General features: G+C 38.6%; 1 protein-coding gene across 1 annotated transcript; it reads left to right on the top strand.

Moving 5' to 3' along the window:
* The first annotated feature begins 353 nt into the window (after nt 1–353).
* Nucleotides 354–4,221, top strand: LOC134754270 (uncharacterized). The gene is made up of 2 exons (XM_063690493.1): nt 354–1,348; nt 4,170–4,221. Exons 1-2 carry the CDS (start codon nt 523–525, stop codon nt 4,181–4,183), a joined length of 840 nt encoding a protein of 279 aa, XP_063546563.1. The 5' UTR covers nt 354–522; the 3' UTR covers nt 4,184–4,221.
* Nucleotides 4,222–22,560: the final 18,339 nt, after the last annotated feature.

Below are 22,560 nucleotides of genomic sequence, written 5' to 3'. Positions count from 1 at the left end.
AATATCGCCATTAACCGATCTGGTTGTCTTGTGTTGTCAGTGCACGTCCTAGTCATTTGTAGCGCGGGCGTACCTACATAAATAATTTCTGTACTGAAAATTGTTTACGCAAAATTAACCAGATTGCTGATGATAACGCACTAGTTTACGACGCGTGATTGTTCTGGGTAAATAAAATAATGGTGCCTCGCCTTTGCAAGCAAATTTTAATTCACATAATTATAAATCTGAATGATACACTACGCTTGTGAATCCAAACAGGTAGGTACCACTTCGTGATTATTATTTATAACCAAAGATAAATTGATAGTACGTACCTATTTATGTTTATAGGTTATATACATAATTGATATATATGCGTCTAGCGTATGCTTGCATGTGTGCGTGGCTGCGCCCACCACGATACCTATACGACAATAAAGCAGTGCATAACTAGCTACCGGTTGTTTCACTTGTGTCCTCGTCTACGTATCTAACAGTGGCGACGAATACCCACATTTAAAAAAAAAAAAAAAAAGTAACATGTCGACTGGATTATTTGGAATTTTGACCAGTTTTGACCACAATGGACAGGAGTGGAAGACATACAAAAGTCGCCTGACACAGTGGTTTGTGGCAAACGACATCACCGATGTGACAGACGCGACTAAAACAAAGCGGAGAGCTATATTGCTAAGTGCACTCACGGAGGGTACGTACAGACTCGCTGCAGATTTGGTTTTACCTAAGGATGTACAAACGGTGCCCTACGACGATATCATAAATAGTTTGGATACCCATTTCAACCCTAAACAAGTTGGGTTCAGCGAGAGGCATAATTTCTACGCAGCGGTACAACGAGAAGGCGAATCTCACTCGCAGTGGGCCGCGAGACTTCGTGGTCTGACGTCGCTTTGTGCCTTCAATAATGTGGAAGAAACGCTACTCGATCGCTTTATTATGGGAATGAGGGCTTGTTACGAAAAAGAAAAGCTCTACGCGCAAGATTTGGCTGGCCTTACACTTAGCAAAGCTGTGCAGTACGCCGAGAATGTTAGCACAGCGCGTGCAGCTGCCGCCGCCAGCGCGAGCGGAGCTGGCGCATCTGCCGCGGGCGCCGCGGCGCGGGACCCGCTATTAAAGATTTCACGCAGTGCTAGTGCCAAGGGATCGGCCGCTACAAAGAGTAGCCGTGTAGAAAAGCCTAAGTGTACCATATGCGGGTATACCAACCACAAGACCGCGGAGTGTCAGTATAGTGATTATGTGTGTAAGAAGTGTAACGTTAAAGGCCATCTACGTAGGGTGTGTCCATCAAAAGTGAATTACGTAGACAATGGAGCCGGAGACGAGGACTTCGGGGACGATGGTGAGGTATTTACTATACGTTCCTTGCGGGGAGAGCCAATGGTAGGCACTGTAACTGTTCGCGGATCAAAATTAAATTTTGAGATAGATACCGGTGCCGCCGTAACTGTAATTTCAAATAATATTTATAAATTATACTTTAAAGATGTGCCATTGGGTCCGTTGCGAAGAAGGCTGGTTACTTATAATGGCGATAACATCGCATGTGTAGGCGTTGTGCGGTTGCCTGTGTGCTACGATGACTACACACATTCGTTAGACATACATGTCGTACGAGACGACGGAGTGTCTCTTCTAGGTAGGGATTTTATATCAGCCTTTCAATTGGAACTTGTACGAGTTAATCACTGTCACCAATTGTCTTCAGTTGAACAGCTACAAAAAAAATTTCCTAGATTATTTTCAAATTCATTAGGCTGTTTCAATAAACACAAAGTCAGGCTGAGACTCAAAGATAACGCGAAACCGGTTTTTATTAAAGCGCGGCCGATCGCATTTGCAATGCGCGATAAGGTAAACAAAGAAATCGACCGGCTAGTACAATTAGGCATTTTAAAACCCGTAGACCATGCCGAGTATGCTTCGCCAATAGTCCCAGTGTTAAAACGGAATGGCAGTGTACGACTGTGTGCGGATTATTCTGTTACTTTAAATAAGCAATTGATAGTCGACCAGTACCCCTTGCCAACAGCAAAAGAATTATTTGCAAAATTATATGGTGGCATTAAATTTACTAAACTCGACTTATCAATGGCTTACAACCAATTTGTTTTAGATGATGAGTCACAGCCGTACACTTGCATAAATACATCTCGGGGACTATATATGTATACTCGTTTGGTGTTCGGTCTCGCCAGCGCGCCGGCCGTGTTCCAGCGCGCCATGGAGGGCGTGCTAGCCGGCATGGAGGGCGTGCTGTGCTTGCTCGACGACGTGCTCGTCACGGGCCACGACGACGCCGAGCACGCGCGCAGGTTAAACGCCGTGCTCAATAGGTTGCAAGACGCAGGATTGACGTTACAACAAGAAAAGTGTGATTTCTATAAAGATGAAGTTAGTTATTTAGGCTATGTTATAGACAAAAACGGCTTACATAAGTCACCCGATAAGGTCGAAGCGATAGTAAAGGCTCCCATTCCGAATAATGTTAGCGAGCTCCAATCATTTTTGGGGTTAGTAAATTATTACAGGAACTTTGTACCAAATGCGTCGTCAATCTTGTGTCCTCTTTATGACCTTTTAAAAAAGGGGTCTAAATGGCAATGGAAGGATGCACACCATACCGCTTACATGGAGATAAAAAATGTATGGCATCAGATCAGGTTTTGGCTCACTTCAATCCGGGGGCTAAGCTATTTTTGACAGTCGATGCTGGACCCCGGGGCCTTGGTGCGATTTTATCACAACTGGACCCCGGAGGCCAAGAGAGGCCGATTTCTTTTGCCTCAAGGACATTGTCGGTAGCCGAAACACGATACTCACAGCTTCAAAAGGAAGCTACTGCTATTATTTTTGGTGTGCGTCGCTTCCACCAATATTTGTATGGAAAATCAGAGCCGTTCGTCCTTCGCACAGACCATAAACCCCTTGTATCGATTTTTGGACCATATAAGGGTATTCCAGAAGTGACAGCAAATCGCCTCCAAAGATACGCAATATTTTTAAGTGCGTATAATTATTGCATTGAGTATGTGCGAAGTGCTGACAACAGCGCTGATTTTTTGTCTCGCGCTAGTCTCCCGGCGCCGGCGCCGGCACCTGCGCCGACAGACGAGCGCGCGGCCTGCGCGGGCGCGCGGGGCGCGGCGCAGGAATGTGCTGATGATGTCGGCGCGGAACCGTGCGATCGCGCCGCTTATGTACATTTCGTTCTAAGTGGTAGTCTGCCTGTCACCTTCTCGGACGTATGCAAAGAAACCAGTAATGACGTTATTTTAGTTAAGGTACGTAAATATATAATGGAGGGATGGCCAAACAAAGTTAACGATTTACAAATTAAACCTTACCACTTATGTCGAACACAGCTATCATACGAAAACGGATGCATTATGAGGGGTCATAAGGTTGTAATTCCAGACACGTTACGTGAAAAAGTGTTGTCGGAGCTCCATAAATCGCATCTAGGTATAGTGAAGACTAAGGCGGAGGTTAGGTCTAGATTTTGGTTTCCGGGCGTGGACGAAGCAGTAGAACGAATGATAGGGTCTTGCAATATTTGCATACAGATGCGACCAGCGCCAGCCCGAGTCAAGCCCGTTCCGTGGACACCGCCTAAGGAAGCTTGTAGTCGTGTCCATGCCGACTTCCTCGGCCCAATAAATGGTCGAATGTACCTAGTGCTGGTCGATGCGTTTTCCAAGTGGCCAGAAGTGTACGACATGGCCAACACAACTACATCCACCGCCACTATCGATAAATTGTATGAATTTATGTCCAGATTCGGTATACCGCTAACTTTGGTAACGGACAATGGCACAGCTTTTTGTTCCCAAGAATTTCAATCTTTTTGTATCCTTAATGGAATTAAGCATGTCACGTCACCGCCGTACCATGCTGCAAGCAACGGCCAAGCCGAATCATATGTGAAAATAGTTAAAAAAGGAATACGGTCTAGTCTTATGTCGAGCAGTAACGTTAAACAAGCGAAAATGGAACTTTTAAAATATTTGTTTGATTACCGTAATTCGAAACACACTACCACTGGGTTCTTCCCCGCGCAATTAGTCTACGGACGTAAAATGAGGTCACGTATAGATCTATTATCCCCACCCTCACCGCTGCCCTCGTCTGCGGCTCCAAAGTCTGATAAGCCCGATGTTCAGTGCTCACAGGATAATAATAATGTAACTAACCGGAAACAATTCGCAATTGGCACCTTTGTACTCTATACGAAAAATGTAAACAATAATAAAATTACGTGGAGTAAAGGAACGGTAGAAAAGCGAATAGGAAAAGTTATGTATTTAATTAAAGACTGGGATTCTCAAATAAGTTATCGAAAACATGTAAACCAACTAGCATTGTATAAAGGTTACCTGGGAGATGCTAATGTATGGGACTATGACGATCACGATATACTTACGCACTCACCGCCTGCGCCAATTTCTATTTCGTCGTCGCCGCCGCCGCCGCCGCCGCCACCGCCACCGCCGCCGCCGCCGCCGCCGCCGCCGCCGCCAACGCCGCCAACGCCGTCGCCGCCAACGCCACCACCGCCGCCAACGCCGCCGCCACCGCCGCCTCAACCGTTGATGTTGCCATCGCCTCACCAGAATGAGTCAAGCCATACTCACCCCGTAGAGGAAGACGAGGAAGAGTTTTATGAGGCAGAATCCGACAATAGGCCGCCAACAGGCGAGACACGGAGAGTGAGGCGTCCCCGTCCCAAAATAGATTTTAAAAAATATTACTAGTTAATTTGAAATTAGGTTAAAATATTAATAGTTTAATAGGTGGAGGGATGATATATATGCGTCTAGCGTATGCTTGCATGTGTGCGTGGCTGCGCCCACCACGATACCTATACGACAATAAAGCAGTGCATAACTAGCTACCGGTTGTTTCACTTGTGTCCTCGTCTACGTATCTAACAATAATTATATAGGGTATTATTACCCTAGTTTTATCCAGTCAAACTTTATTTTAAATAAATTATACCGGTCTTCTCCGCATTAACCTTAGTTATATTTAGTTCTAGTTTTCATAAAGTATTGAGTTGGATAATCCAATCCAATGAGTAACTAATGAACGACGGGCATAGCTATGATTTAATAGGTATACCTACATAAAATTGTGTAAAACTATTTTCCATTATACCAAAGATAGATATAACTCCGTAATAGATGGATACAGTCTAGTTCATATAATAGAGAATAAGTGTAATAAAATGTTACTGTTGTATAAAACGTTCCATTGAAAATCTTTGCCCATTGTATTGACTTAACGCCAAAAAAACCGCAAACAACAGTTTAATACAATTGCTCATTTTAAATTCATTTGTATTCATAAACGGATTTCCGACCCGATAATTTATTCGAATATTTCCGTTATTAATGTGTAAAAGCAAACCGCCGTTATTTCATCATAAGGAAAAAGGTCGACTGGTGTTCAAAATCTTGTTATTGGTTTGGTTTAATGATTGTTTTATGAACCGTTTTTGCGCGCAATGGCGAATGAATTAGGTAAAACTTTGTTATCCTTGTACAATTAATTAGCTATCAAATGAACTGTTAAACAAATGAACAAGTCTAGACTCTAGGTTAATGTCAAAGTTAAATTGCTTCTCGGAAAGCCGTTTTTATCCTTTAAAACAAGCGGGTAAAAACGCATTTTATCCACTAGTGGGAAAAGTAATTTGGATCGTGTTTAAGTAGCTTTTGACAGATAACAAAACGTTAAACGCTCATTATAATTGTTCGTTCGATATTAATTATCATTAAATAAATGATTTGAGAATTTAATAAAAAATACCAAATTTAGCTTTGTTTAATGATTATAAGTCATAAACCTTAAAAGTCCACAAGAAAAAATTGTTTTTCTATAATGATGTTGAAAATAATTCTGAACGCACAAGTTGAGCAGGTCGAACAAGGGTACTTTGCTACTGAAAAACAGTGAGCAAATTCGCATTTTGCTCACTGAGTGAGACAAAATGACATTCAAGTGACCTTTTTTTAAATTCAAATGTCATTTCACCATGCGGGGCCTAATACAAGTTCGAAATACTTGGATTCTATTCTCTCTGCCCCTTCACGTTGTTAGCAAAAAGAAAGAGACAAAAAAGTTCAAACTACATTCAACGGTATATTGACGGTTTATAATAGAGATCCTCAAAAAACTTCAGAACGCATCGTTCCAAAACACGTACGACTATGTAAAGTTAACCCTATCCCTATCCCTAATTTAGTTAATCTAACGCTTACATACGCTTAGTAGGTATGTTAGATTAACTAAATTAGGGATAGGTGTCTAAGTAAATAAAGGCAAAGCTTACTTTTATGTAAATGGATTATTTAAATATTTAACTCATTGTCATCAAGTTATTTATTATCCTTGATTCAAAATTATTCATAACAATAACTGGATGCTATTTAGGTTAAAAGTATGATATATAAAAAAAACAAAGAAATGTAATAGAAAATAAAACTGTTTTATTAAAGTTAATAATTCAATTTATTCACCTTATGATGATAACAACTAATAAATACAATCACTAATATTTTATAATTCACTAAGAGATGATTAAATTAATTAATCCATCTAATTAATCAAGTAAGGACATAACTATTACAACAGTTATAATAATTTTCAACATAGTATTTACTTAACTTTCAATATTCCTTTGGCGACGAATAACTCAGTGCGGCAGCGCAAAGAAGAATGAATAGAATGATCAATAATGGATCGGTCGGTCCCTTTTATACCAATTTCTACCTGGCAACTAGTTGATCATGCCACTTGTCATTCGATATAAAGTGTTCAGGGTAACATGATCGATGTCGGAAAATAAAATATATTTGACATACGAGTACAAAAACTGGATAGCACTGGATGTCTCCTCCAAAGGGGTTCAACGGTTTTCGGCTTACCTATCTACTTATGTTTTACGGAGTTACCAAAAAAACATGACCACATAATGGGATTTCAATGGCAATTGTCTAAAGCGAGGCGTAGACTAGCAAAAACTTGCATGCAAATTGCGTTACATTGCCGACTACTTAGGTCTACTTGCTCTGCATTCAAAAGTTTGTTCAGATACCGCAATGTTATGGAAATTGCATGCAAGTTCTAAATCTTGCTTAAAGCCGACTCATCTTGTTTTTTTGGCTGTAGCTATCGGTAGCCACATAAAAAACCGGCCAAGTGCGAGTCGGACTCGCGTTCCAAGGGTTCCCTACATTACACGATTTAAACAATGTATTTCTTATGTGAAATGTCTTTAAAAAACCCGTAGGGGTCGGATCAAAAACTAAGTAATTAAGTCCGACTCACGCTTGACTACACATTTCTAATAGGTTTTCCTGTGATCTATAGGTAAATAAATATTTTGTGTATTTTTTTTTTCAAAATTTTAGACCCAGTAGTTTCGGAGATAAAGGGGGGAATAAAAAATAATAATAAATAAAATATTTTTTATTGTACATAAGGAGCACGTTACATAATAAACAATAACACAAGGGTTTGTACAAACATGACAGTATGGAGAGGTCAGACTTTCGACCCCTAAACTAGGTAAGCACCTGTGCCTTAGGGGCTAAAGTTCGTCTAAATTCGATGTCGAAACAAAAATGAAGGTCGTGTACAGCAGTAAGATGGTAAAACATTAAACTAATTGCTATAAATAAATAGTTGCTTAAGTTATTTAAATTTATTTACACTTTAATTATACATTAGCTAGTTGCCTCTGCCTATGTTATTATAACGAGGAGATTTTCAGTCTCATTGTAAGTTAGATTTAGCAGCCAGTCTTGTACTTTAATTTTGACTTCCCGCCTTGTCAAGCTATAAATTGCGATTAAATTATTAATTTTGTTATATAGACGTGCGCCCTGCGCTTCGATCTGTCGACGGCCAAACGCTGTGCGGCAAGACACCGTTTTACAGACAGCGTGTCCCTGTCGTTTATTATTAAATGGCACTAATGAATGCTGTCTCAAAATTGTACGCAGTAAGTATATCTGCCTTACAGAGAGCACTTTGGACTCTAAGTAGAGTTGAGTTGTAGGGTAGTCGCGTTTTTTAAAGTGCATCACTTTGAGGATTGCCCTTTGCGCTCTCTCTACCATGGTCATTTTTTGTATATTTTCTTGAATAACTACTAAACTGTTTATCATAAAATTACAAAATATATACATATATTTGAGTTTCTCATAATGAGCTCTTTCGTTTGATATGTAACACAATATAGTTTGAAAAACTTTATTTTTTAATTTACTCATTTACCCCCCAAAAGTGGTCCCCATGTTTAAACTTTATTTGTTTACGTTACATGTCCATCTTTGGATCACAAACTTACATATATGTACCAAATTTCAACTTAATTGGTCCAGTAGTTTCGGAGAAAATAGGCTGTGACAGACGAACAGAAAGACAGACAGACGCACGAGTGATCCTATAAGGGTTCCGTTTTTTCCTTTTGAGGTACGGAACCCTAAAAGCTGGCCGAGTAGCGTAACACGTATACTTATAAGCAGCCTAGTAGTAATACTCAGACTAACATGGCATATACCAACTGACTGACTGTTAAAAAAGTTGTAAAAAACCTCTGATCCATTAATAACATAAACTGAAGGAGGTTAAGGAGGTAACCTAGTAGATGAGGTATCTAATAGCTATACTCTTGTAGTTTATTTAATGTAAGTACCTACTTTAAAGTACCTACTCAAATGGCCCAGTGGAGAAAGTGGCTACTAATGTATTGGGTTTCCTCTGTACAATTGTACATTCGTGTGCAATGTCTTAGCTTAGTGCTTTAAGACTAGGTGCCCTAATTTCTAGCTTCTTGTAAGAGTTTGGAAAGCCGGTAGGATCGCGTTAATCTCCTGGCTAAGCTACTCTGGGGACTTACGAATGTACTTGTAGCAACAAAACAACTTTTTAAGGAATTTTGTTTTAGAACAAAATAAAATATTAAATTTCAGTTGTAGAATATCTAATTCTCTCAAGCGCTGGTGGCCTAGCGGTAAGAGCGTGCGAAAGCGCTGGTGGCCTAGCGGTAAGAGCGTGCGACTTTCAATCCAGAGGTCGCGGGTTCAAACCCCGGCTCGTACCAATGAGTTTTTCGGAACTTATGTACGAAATATCATTTGATATTTTACCAGTCGCTTTTCGGTGAAGGAAAACATCGTGAGGAAACCGGACTGATCCCAACAAGGCCTAGTTCCCCCTCTGGGTTGGAAGGTCAGATGGCAGTCGCTTTCGTAAAAACTAGTGCCTACGTCAATTCTTAGGATTAGTTGTCAAGCGGACCCCAGGTCCCAGGAGCCGTGGCAAAATGCCGGGATAACGCGAGGAAGAAGAGAAGAAGAGAATATCTAATTCGAGGAATTATTTATTTATCTAATATTATATGTTAGAACCTATTCAAATAAAACGATAATTATGTATTTAGGTAAACAAACAGACTTTCTTGGCCACCATCGTAGTACAAAAACATAAATACCTGTTAATAATCTGTTCTTAGTAAAAAGATTCTGATAGCTGTCAGACTCAGTCAAGCCCAGAGCATCCGTAAAGCTTCTACAAAATAGGATTTTTAAGCGGCACCTCTAATATGATGAGCAAAATATCAGTTTCTGTAAGTAGGATGGGTAAAACGTATTCTTTAACTGCATTTGAATCTGATAAATTTTACTTTATTTTGTTTTCATCTTTTAAACTCTGAGAACTTTGTTATTCTAGGCGCTAATGAACTAAGTGTTCAAAACTTAGGATCTGGGTAAGGCTTCTATTGCCATTTTCAATTATGCTTTTTTTATCTCTAGTTTAAAATTAAATACTTTGTCACTATCTGTGAGTTCCTGTAATTGGCTTCCTGTTTTTTACACGACTGCCCAAAAAAGAGAGTGTTATTAATCTTGTTGTCTATTGTAAGTTAAAGCTTTTGGTTCTCCCTAACATAAATAAATAAAAGTAGGTAGGAACCTACTTACAGAAACTGATTTTTTTAAGCTGGGAACAACAAATAAATATGTATAAGTGGGTTACCTATTTCATTATAGGTAGGATAGAAAAAATCTTGTGTCGTGGAACACTAGGTTGATAAACGTATTATATTATCCTGTTGCGGATATCATCATTGGTATTTTTGGGACGAAGCATGTTGCTGATTTGCATTTGTAGCCACCAGACGAAGCCTGCGTTGCGGATTTTTTAAATGTAACTAGTTTAAGATTTTCTCAATTTCTGTATTTTTTTTATGTAGTGTGCACATTTTTATTGTTTTGTGTGAATAAATGAGTGAATAATTAAAACAAATAAAATAAAAAACTACAAAATTTTACAAAAATGCGACTTAAAGGCAGAGAGAACAACTAAACATAAGAAAACAATTGTGTACAAGCTGAAACTGTTACGCTTAGCTCGCACTTCACACTCGCTTAGTCAAGCAAAAATATGAAATTCAAGTGCAAAAAAAAATACAAAAAGTAATACCTGCATGACACGTCCGGGGTTCGAACCCGGATCGTCGCTGTTACAAAGCGGCCAACTGCACCAAGGATATACGTAAGTTGGTGAAATTAGGCTACTCATTCTCGAAAAATAATTTAAATAAGAAAAGGCCGTGACGGGTTTTCGTGACGCAAAAATACTACACTTTTATACGCCTAGCCCCCATCCGCCAACCGCCCGGTAAGAAACTTCGTTCCAGAAAAAAACAAAGGCACTTCTTTTACAGCGTTTCTGTTCTGTATAATTTCCGTAGGTATAATTCACATCGTATTTCACCTGCGTGACGGAATAAGTTCACGCTCGATTAGTCCCGCGAAATAGGGGCTGTAGAAAGAATCTCAAGTGAAAAAGAAACCATAGGAGGCATGTTATTTTTTGCCAAATGCCGTTGACTCCTCTGAACGTATTTTGCATTAAAAAAAATGGAAGCTTGTGATAATCTCACTGAAATTTGTCTCATTTGAATGAAATATAGTCACCTTTTATGTAGTGATTTTTTATACAAAATAGGGTACTTAGCTATGTAGCCTCCTTCGCTTTATCGCTGAATTAAATCTTGTTCATTTAAAACATCTTTGACAGAATTTTTTTGGTGCTAATCGCTTATGGGGAAAGAGAATCAATTTATCATAAGAGAGACCGTGGATGTCATTGGATAAATTATTAGCGTCTTCTTGGAATAGGTACGAGTAGGTACCTATTGTACCTATCTCTACTATTGGACTAATAGTAGAGATAGGTACAATACTATACTACAACAATGTTTACAATGTTTGCATTCTACAGTAACTAGGTAGTATATAGAATGCAAACATTGTAAACCCTACAAATTTCTAACTGAATAAATTTCAAGAAACAAAAATAGTTTTATTTGTTAACTAAGAGAAGGAAAAAGATAGAGCCATTGCTCTACCTTTCCCCTTTTCATTAAGTCTTGTTAAGTTTACTCGTTGTAAAAACTAAAAACCGTATAGGTTTATAGGTATCAACTCACTACAACATGAAATGATATTGCGGCATGCGGTTCTAGGCTAGGACGGTAAGCTGAAGTTACGAACTAAGTTAACTTTATAACTTAGAGACTAATACCTAGTCTACCTACTCATTAGTTGTGTCAGTTGCATGATGTTCTTGTTTTATAGTTACTTCTAAAGCGCAACAAAAGTTGGAGCTTCGCATTGTGCAGAGTTCTTAACAGCTTTACCTGTTTGACAGAGCAGCGAGAAGTTTAGAACTACTTAGTTGTTACGGCTTTTAAATCCACCGTAAATGATATTATTACCAGGGCATAGAACGATTAGTAGTAGGGCCAGGCAGAACGTATAAACATATCCATCGAATAGAGTTAGACCAAGAAAAGTCTGCAGAGATTTAGTCACAAAACGCAGTGCCAGACGTCATAATTTCATACAAGTTTGACGTTTAAAAAAACACCTGCACTGCGTGTGCTGTCTAAATCTCTGCAGACTTTTAGTGGTTTAACTATAGTAGTTTATGTGACTGTTACATAATGCCTCATTAAGTAGGTATGGGTATGTAGTTACAGTTACATACGCTGCTTTTTTTAAGCTCTCTATTATGTTCAGGAACCGCATGTTGCGACCGGCCTTAGATTACACTGTGTGCAATTGACATTTTAATTTCGAATAAAACTTAAGTAATTCATTTCTTCTAATATTAGAACCGAGGTCAAATCAAATTCCTTTGTTTTTCATAGGTGTTCGTAATGTAAATGTAAGTAGTAGTATTACAATTTGCTTAATTTAGTGACTAACAAGAGGGACGCCGCTATACGTGAGACGTGATAAGAGATACATCCTATCGTTTCTCACGTATAGCGGCGTCCCTCTTGTTAGTCACTAAATGAGGATAGCTCCTTACTATGGCAACATCCCAAAATTGGGGCGGCCGCAGGTACTTGTAGCGACGCGACGAAATCGCGAAGTGAGACACGCCTGCGTCTGTACTTAACTTTTCATAAGTATATATTATGCATAGTAAGAGGCCAAGAACAGAATAACATAATATAATATACAGGGTGACATTAAATTGGTGATACAAAATCAATCTTTTACATACATCTTCCCTAAACTAAGCCCCTCAATTAAGTCTGATGCTTTAAAAATAATCAAAAGTAATTTGTTTCAATTTTTTATTTTATCCCGTTTTTTTAGGCTTCACATGGTTATCCTAACATAATGATAAACAAAGAAAAGGTTAAATGATTTCAAATAAACATTTTCCTCTTTGGTTATCAATCACCTGCCACAGTTTATGATGTAAACGTGTTTTATTAGTACTTGTCACTTGTCAAAGAAAATAAGAATTTATGCAAGATTTAGGTTTTACAATAAAATTTAAGATAAAATTATTCTCGAGAAACGTGTTGACGGTTTTGCTACAAGAAGTGCCGGAGCAAAATTTGGAGAATCCTCATTTCCGGCAAGATGGTGCACCAGCGCAGTTTGCTCTAAGTGTGCGAAATCATTTGGAGCAAGAGTTCCCTGACAGATGGATTGGACGAAACGGCCCAGTCGCAAAGCCGTCTCGAAGTCCCAATCTTCGCATGGCCGACTCGACATCCTTTGCGGGGCGAAATTAAAAGGAGAGTGTACACTAACCGAACATATCATTTGAAGTAATATTTAGGTGAAGAAATTATATAATTAGTATGAACTTTAGCTAAAGTAAAGTTTAACATATAATTTATTACAATTAAGTGTGTGTGTGTGTGTGTGTGTGTGTGTGTGTGTGTGTGTGTGTGTGTGTGTGTGTGTGTGTGTGTGTGTGTGTGTGTGTGTGTGTGTGTGTGTGTGTGTGTGTGTGTGTGTGTGTGTGTGTGTGTGTGTGTGTGTGTGTGTGTGTGTGTGTGTGTGTGTGTGTGTGTGTGTGTGTGTGTGTGTGTGTGTGTGTGTGTGTGTGTGTGTGTGTGTGTGTGTGTGTGTGTGTGTGTGTGTGTGTGTGTGTGTGTGTGTGTGTGTGTGTGTGTGTGTGTGTGTGTGTGTGTGTGTGTGTGTGTGTGTGTGTGTGTGTGTGTGTGTGTGTGTGTGTGTGTGTGTGTGTGTGTGTGTGTGTGTGTGTGTGTGTGTGTGTGTGTGTGTGTGTGTGTGTGTGTGTGTGTGTGTGTGTGTGTGTGTGTGTGTGTGTGTGTGTGTGTGTGTGTGTGTGTGTGTGTGTGTGTGTGTGTGTGTGTGTGTGTGTGTGTGTGTGTGTGTGTGTGTGTGTGTGTGTGTGTGTGTGTGTGTGTGTGTGTGTGTGTGTGTGTGTGTGTGTGTGTGTGTGTGTGTGTGTGTGTGTGTGTGTGTGTGTGTGTGTGTGTGTGTGTGTGTGTGTGTGTGTGTGTGTGTGTGTGTGTGTGTGTGTGTGTGTGTGTGTGTGTGTGTGTGTGTGTGTGTGTGTGTGTGTGTGTGTGTGTGTGTGTGTGTGTGTGTGTGTGTGTGTGTGTGTGTGTGTGTGTGTGTGTGTGTGTGTGTGTGTGTGTGTGTGTGTGTGTGTGTGTGTGTGTGTGTGTGTGTGTGTGTGTGTGTGTGTGTGTGTGTGTGTGTGTGTGTGTGTGTGTGTGTGTGTGTGTGTGTGTGTGTGTGTGTGTGTGTGTGTGTGTGTGTGTGTGTGTGTGTGTGTGTGTGTGTGTGTGTGTGTGTGTGTGTGTGTGTGTGTGTGTGTGTGTGTGTGTGTGTGTGTGTGTGTGTGTGTGTGTGTGTGTGTTGTTCGCTTATTATTACCATAAATGTATCAGGGTACATAAGACTAAACAGCTTAAGGCCACTCCAGACGGGAACAGTTTTGTGCTAATCTGATTAAATTGTCTGATCAAATCAGGTGGTGTGGATGCAAACGCCAATTTGGCCCGCCGATTCCCCTTTTCTTCGCAACATGCGGTTCCTGAACATAATAGAGAGCTTAAAAAAAGCAGCGTATGTAACTGTAACTACATACCCATACCTACTTAATGAGGCATTATGTAACAGTCACATAAACTACTATAGTTAAACCACTAAAAGTCTGCAGAGATTTAGACAGCACACGCAGTGCAGGTGTTTTTTTAAACGTCAAACTTGTATGAAATTATGACGTCTGGCACTGCGTTTTGTGACTAAATCTCTGCAGACTTTTCTTGGTCTAACTCTATTCGATGGATACGTTCTGCCTGGCCCTACTACTAATCGTTCTATGCCCTGGTAATAATTAAATACAGCTAATTTTAACAACGGAGTTACTGTAGTATACTATTGGGCATTAACTGAGCCACAATCAAGTGTTTTGTATCACCAATTTAATGTCACCCTGTATTATCATGTGAATCATTTCATAAATAATAATTATTTTTAATTCCTATCTCTTATTTTTATAATTAATTGCGCTTGCAATGCTGATAATAACACAATAACAGTATGAACGTTAAGGCGAATTTCTAGAGTGATCTTTATTGTAAATTCATCTCAATTTATTGGCTTAAAAGGTATGCTACTATTATAAGTATGCTCATTACTCATTCTTATTACATTCAACGGTTTTAGCTGTACGTTTTCTGTCAATATTTAAGTAACAGAAATTGCTTTTGGTGAAGAAGAAGATATGGTTGGTGAACTATAAAATAATATCTTGCACGCTAAACGCTAATACTTGGTCCTTAAGACAATAATAGACAGTATACTTTAGGCTATTAAAAACTGTTATCAACGGTTCGAATCAATGTAGGTAATCACGAAACATTTACAGCACTAAGAAATCAAAGTTCAGATCAGAATTAGTTGGTCAAAGGGGCCTACGCTTTCAAAGATAGCATACACCGGAGAATTTGGGACGGGTACCGCCGTGGCCTGGTGGTCAGGACGTTAGCCGCAGCCGCGTAAGCTGAAGACGCGGGTTCGATTCCCGCCTCGGCCACCGATGGACTTCTTTAAGACTTTAGGTAGTGTATGTATCAATTTCAGTTTATACTAAGAAATCAGTCAGTAATCAAAGTAAACCGACGGTCGCTATCAGTTTTGTAACATAACCATAATTATTACTTTGGTATGCCTGACCTTAATAGTATTTTATTGTTTACATGAATCGGCCTACTCTTTTAACCCATTATCAGTTACTTAATGACTTTGACACAATTTAACCGTCTTACAATACTAAAATGCATTTACGCACTTACATCTGTGCAATACAATTTGTTACATTTTACTGTGATTTAATATTAGGCCATGATTTATTTTTGGGGAATGACTTCGGCGCCAGAATGTCTTACATTGAAGTGAAAAAACACGGCATAATATTCTTAAAACGCCAGAAAACAGAAGAGTTAGTGTATCCAGAAGGCACCAATATCACAGGAATCGCATGTCAAGATATTTCACTTGGCAAAACAGGAAGTGTGACTGTTGTTGATGGTGGATTGTATTCTAACCACGTAAAAATTAATTTAGAAAGTGCAAGTAGTGTTGGCTTAAGGTATATCATTGAAATTTATACCTCATTAAATTCTCGGTTTTGGCATCCAGACAATGTACAAGTTACAAAATCTTAAATACACCTACCTATAACACTTAACTATGACTTCTTTGTATGTAACAAAATGTTATTTACTTGAATACCTAGTAAATAAATAAATATTGTATGTATTTTTGTTATTGTTTTTCGTTCATTAATTACCTACATTACAATAGTTATTTGTGCAACAAGAGAGGAAAGCTGGTTTTTCTTGCGAGTGTTGATTTTGAGTCCCGAGTAATCGAAAGATTCTACAATTGAATCACGAGCGAAGCGAGTGATTCTAAGCTAGGATCTTGAGCGTAGTGAGGGACTCAAAAACACGAGATGTAAAATAACTTTGCTCTCGTGTTGCACATATAATTTTTCACCTCAGTAGTGAGAACATATTAAAGGTTAAAATGTATTTCGAGTTTGTAATAGACCCCGAAGTATGAAGTGGCAGTTCATGGCCTTCACTAAATTAAAGAGCTACTTTGTTTCACTCCCTGGAGTGACGAAAGTAGGCTTGGTCGAGATGCTGAGGTGAAAAATAAATAGTACCCTACCCCACCCAAATATTCCGAAATATGTTTTTCCGATTTTTATAACCACGATTTACAAAATCCCGATTTTTATAAGTCCAAAACATCAAAATTACGATTTTTAAAAACACGATGCTCTTTTATGTTATCATCATCAAGTTGGGGATACCAATAGTATTATAGTTTGTCAAGGGACTGTCTCATTTCGGGCGTAGACGAAGAGAGTCATACTGTCTTTGTCATGTACTGGTGCTAGCGCTTAGAAGAAGGGGATGAGTGTAGTTTTTTTTGTTCTTATTTACTGACAAGATTTTCTTGACCAACCAATTAATATTTACAGTTACTACAATGTCTACTAGTCTGTCATGCCATTACCGTCAGTAGAAAAAAGCGGCAAATTTCAAAAATGTAGGCACGAAGGGTTATCCATATTATCTCCTATATACAAGGTGTTCACGAGGAAACCGAAAGACTTTAACCACGCTTTTCTGAGGCCAAAAGAAGGAAAAAATGTAATAAGTCAAAAACGCAAAAAAAAAAATTTTTTGTTTTTTTTTTTCGATTTTTCAGATGTAATGTACATAAAATGTAAATATTATTGGTAAACTTGTCATTTAAAATGGACTTTTAAAGCCTGACCAGGAATATATGATCGTTGTCAAGAGGGCGCTATTATTCTCATTTATATATTGCCATATGGCAACAACAGTTCAGTATAGTATGAGTCTGAACAATGTGAATTGGCAACTCGTTTGACTTACATAGATGTAAGTTAGCCGTAATCAGAATCAGAACCCATTTATTTGGTGTCTACACTTTTTTAATATCAAATATATTAATAACGGGTCACTCACGTGTTTTAAGTCGAAAACGCTCGACATGTTTCACTCCGTACCGAGGAGCATCATCAGGAGCTTGCGTCGACGGTGACGGACCGCAGCAGCCCTCCGCGCCCGATGACTCGGCGCGGGCGCCGGTGGCGGCAGGGGGGGGGCGAGAAACTACCCTCGTTTACGGCATTATTGTCAAATGATGGGTTGCACACAACACTCACTACGTCATTCGCTAATGGTTCGTCCACACTGTCCACCGACGTAGTACCCAAAACAGTTTTCCAGCTCGGAGGCACTGACCAACCACAATCACGGTTAAAATTCGGATGACGACCAATGATGATTCGGACGTGAGTGACCCGTTATTAATATATTTAATATGTCTATGTCTCACGGAAGTTTTTTAATATCACACATATATTATGTCAAAATCTAATCGTCTAATTGCATCTTCTTTTTTATTTTTGGTTTGCATAAAACCTCAGAAGGTACAACCTACTCTTGTAATCCGCGTAATCGATGCGTCCGGTTTACCTAGAAATTTTATAAATTTACATATATTTAATTTAGTCGTAACATACCAGATGGTGTGACTACTATTAGCCACACCATCAGCTCAGCTCAGCTCTATAGTTGAAAAAATATTTCGTCTATCATGTTACTCCATTCAAGGGAAGAGGCCTATATCCAAGATTGGATCACCAAAAGGCCACATGATGATGATGATAGTCATGTTACTAGGTATATAATTATTTCGTAACCTTACATAGGTTTTGCTACATTGTCAATGAGGGCTATCGTTTTTTTGCTCACCAGTTGGCGCCTCTGTTCAATCAATCAATCTTTAAGTAGTATGGCTCCATCGGTACTGTCGATGATTTCGCCAACGTCAAAATGGGATCCACGTGGGATTGAATTAATATTTCTAGATTTTCTTCAGCCAGTGTACGGTAAATAAAATTATGGGCCTCTAGGGCTCTAGCCAGACACGGTTAGAGGTAGAAATACCAAATGGTGGTCCAAAAGACTAAAGAACAGCTGTCAGTCATTGAAGTGACAAGTGACATTTGACATTTCGAACTATGGAAAAGACCACCATCTACACTAGCGCCCCTAGCGGCGAATTCATACGCGTTAGCCCTCATTAACAAGATTGATCGTCTCCAAAGCCCATGGTAAATATTTTTCACTCAAATTCATTTTTGTTACTGTGTTTCCTCGCTTGTACAACGTAACACTACAATAACTAAGTCGTAATAACCAGACTATAATGACATTTTGATTTGTTTATCTGTCAGCTCTGATGTTAATTTGGAAATGTTTCGTAGTGAAATAGTTTAATTTCCCGAACTGTTCTTTTCCAGCAGTTTATTATCTACATTATTAGCAATGTTCCGCTCCGGACTATGTATAGTTTTGGGCATTTTTGTCATTTATTATTTAATATTCAACACTTAAGCATTATTCAAGTAAACCGCCACAATGACACTGACAACAGTGACAACTTATCATTAAAATTATTGCTATATAGTGGTAGGCTACGTTTACATGCTTGCCGAGACTTGGCAAGCCTAAGGGACGCAGCTATGCGGTGGAATGAGATAGCAATATCGCTTGCTCCCTCTAACGCATAACTGCGTCAGTTAGGCTTGCCAAGTCTCGGCAAGCATGTAAACGTAGCCTAAGAAATTAGTCCCAATGAAATTCCGCAACATGGCGCATGATCATATATTTCTGGTCAGGCTTTACTTTTTTTTCGTAAAACGTAGTCAAACGTAGTAAACGTAGTATCAATAAGGTTACCATGGAGACTATATAAAGGAGCCAAATCTCTATGTATGAAAAGTGTCCATCAAAAAACAGTAATTAGGCGGCGCCACCATACACCGAAATACTACCAAAAACAACCTACGTAATTTGGTCGGGTTATTTGTTGCCTTATATGGTTCATGTTATACTCATGTCCCAGAGCCTAACTAGCGCCACCGGAGAGATTACGAACTATTATTTAAAGCTGAAAGCGGTCACTTTTGCAACAATTCTGCCATAAGAGATTGGCATCCTTTCTATACCATCCATAAAGATTACTTAGACTACGTCCCATAGTGGCAACATCGACATTAAAAATGCGTTTTGCACATGAATCTAGTATAACTGGATCGGTCATGAGGGGTGGGGGAAAATGACCGAACGGGATAGTCTTATGTATCTTTCAATAGGAGTAGCAGAGAAAGCGCTGTTATTGTTTGTCCTTGTCATAGTTTCACTTTTCCACCGCTGCCACAACCGAGGTTGTGGCAAACAAATAAGTACGTGACATGTCATGTTTGTTCGTTGCTTGTTTAATTATCGTTGTTTTGTATGAAATTGTGCTTTCCCTTATGAAATATAGTGATGGTTAGCGTTTTGAATGCTTGAACCTTGATAAAATACTGGTGAATTGTTCTGTAATCGGCTGTAATAGCCGCTCTGAGCAAAAATATGAGATCATAACCTTTCACACGTAAGTACGGTATTTTACACCTTCCTCTTAACGCAATATGTGAGAATAACATCGTAAAATTACGTTACACTCAAAGCAATGTAGAATCAAACGATTTCAATAAAAATATCACAATTATTTACGCAAATTAACAAAACATTATTTGTAAAATTATCCGCCCAAATTACGTAGGTAGGTAGGAGTCTGAGGTCAGCCATCTTTAAACTTCTTTTTAATTTAGCTGCATAACAATCATGTTAGGGATACCAGATGAAAATATCATAATTTTATGGGTAATTTTGACCTCGAAGTTTTTTCGTACTTCTAATTCCAAAAAATAAATAAACAAATGTTGTGAAGATTAAATGTGGTGTACATTAATTGGTGTGATTGCGATTTGTGATTTCTTTAAATTAAAACCCATAATACATTTTATTTTACGTTTTATTTACTAAACATGTTTAGTTTTGTACCACCTGCGCGAATTATAGGAGGTATTTCATTGTTTATACGCCTAAAAAGAACGGCCCATTGACATTTTATTTAACAATTTTTTAATACCGTCAAACAAGCTAACTTTGCCTCCAGGGTAATCGCCCCAACGTGATATCAAATATTGGGGTGATTTTTGCCAATATGGTATCCCCACGTTTATGACGTCATCTATGTCTATCCCTTACGGGCGCACGCGTATAGCTGGTCTATGTAATGCTAGGTCTATGGTTTTGCACTATGTAAGGGTGTGGAGGGCCCTTAACAATAAAAACTTGTTTTTTTTTAAATTGGTATTAACTGAAACTAGGCAAATTACAGAAAAGTTTATAGGACATTTTAGTCTTTAGATATGATCAGGAATACGCTGTTAAAATTATTCGGTACCCTCATGTTACACCGTGTATATATTATACTACTCTGACCGAACCTATGTCGCGGTGCGGTGCGGTAGTATGTTACGAATTTTAAGGTCGCTTCAGACTACGCGGCACGAAGCCGCGAACGCGAGTGTGGAAAGATTTCGCTGATTAAGACCACAGACTACAAAATTAAGACTAGGGCCTTTACGTACGCTATAAGTCTTAAGTTCGTAACACACCATCGCACCGCACCGCGACCTTGGAGCCGTTAGGAATAGGTAGTACTGGCGTGGGCTTCCACACTATCCACACTATCCATATCCAATATTTCCATGAATAAAAATGAAAAACATGGAAATATGGGACACTTGGCAAACACTGGCGCACGTATGCGGCAGTCTGTAAGGTAGGATCGCACCGTTTGACGGTTCGGTGCGATAGTGTGGAAGCCAACGCCAGTACTACCTATTCCTAGAACTGCTCCAGTATAGTTGTCAAGCAAATTTTGTCAGTAGAAAAAGCGGACCTTTTTCTACTGACAAGATTTGCTTGACCAACTATATATAGTTTTTCAAAGAACTGTCTCATTTCAAATAAAGACAGAGAGAATCATACTATCTTTACACTAGTACTAGCACCCAAAAGAAAAGGATGGGTATCGTTTTTTTTTTTGTTCTTATTTACTGACAAGATTAGCTTGACCAACTATATTGTTCTCTATTACAAAAATACATGAATCTAGTATAACTGGATCGGTCATGAGGGGTGGGGGAAAATGACCGAACGGGATAGTCTTATGTATCTTTCAATAGGAGTAGCAGAGAAAGCGCTGTTATTGTTTGTCCTTGTCATAGTTTCACTTTTCCACCGCTGCCACAACCGAGGTTGTGGCAAACAAATAAGTACGTGACATGTCATGTTTGTTCGTTGCTTGTTTAATTATCGTTGTTTTGTATGAAATTGTGCTTTCCCTTATGAAATATAGTGATGGTTAGCGTTTTGAATGCTTGAACCTTGATAAAATACTGGTGAATTGTTCTGTAATCGGCTGTAATAGCCGCTCTGAGCAAAAATATGAGATCATAACCTTTCACACGTAAGTACGGTATTTTACACCTTCCTCTTAACGCAATATGTGAGAATAACATCGTAAAATTACGTTACACTCAAAGCAATGTAGAATCAAACGATTTCAATAAAAATATCACAATTATTTACGCAAATTAACAAAACATTATTTGTAAAATTATCCGCCCAAATTACGTAGGTAGGTAGGAGTCTGAGGTCAGCCATCTTTAACCCTTAAATGCATAATGATGTATATATGCATCGTATATTTGATGGTTTTTTTAAATACTATGATTTTTTTCTTTATTTTTCCCTCAATCTATACAACATGACACATCTATTTCAATTTATAAAAAAGTTATACAAAAAATCATGCATTTAAGGGTTAAACTTCTTTTTAATTTAGCTGCATAACAATCATGTTAGGGATACCAGATGAAAATATCATAATTTTATGGGTAATTTTGACCTCGAAGTTTTTTCGTACTTCTAATTCCAAAAAATAAATAAACAAATGTTGTGAAGATTAAATGTGGTGTACATTAATTGGTGTGATTGCGATTTGTGATTTCTTTAAATTAAAACCCATAATACATTTTATTTTACGTTTTATTTACTAAACATGTTTAGTTTTGTACCACCTGCGCGAATTATAGGAGGTATTTCATTGTTTATACGCCTAAAAAGAACGGCCCATTGACATTTTATTTAACAATTTTTTAATACCGTCAAACAAGCTAACTTTGCCTCCAGGGTAATCGCCCCAACGTGATATCAAATATTGGGGTGATTTTTGCCAA

Source organism: Cydia strobilella, chromosome 2 (assembly GCF_947568885.1).
Source record: "Cydia strobilella chromosome 2, ilCydStro3.1, whole genome shotgun sequence".
NCBI lineage: Eukaryota > Metazoa > Arthropoda > Insecta > Lepidoptera > Tortricidae > Cydia > Cydia strobilella.
Note: the sequence above shows the minus strand (reverse complement) of the source record. Positions and strands in the feature narration are given on the sequence as shown.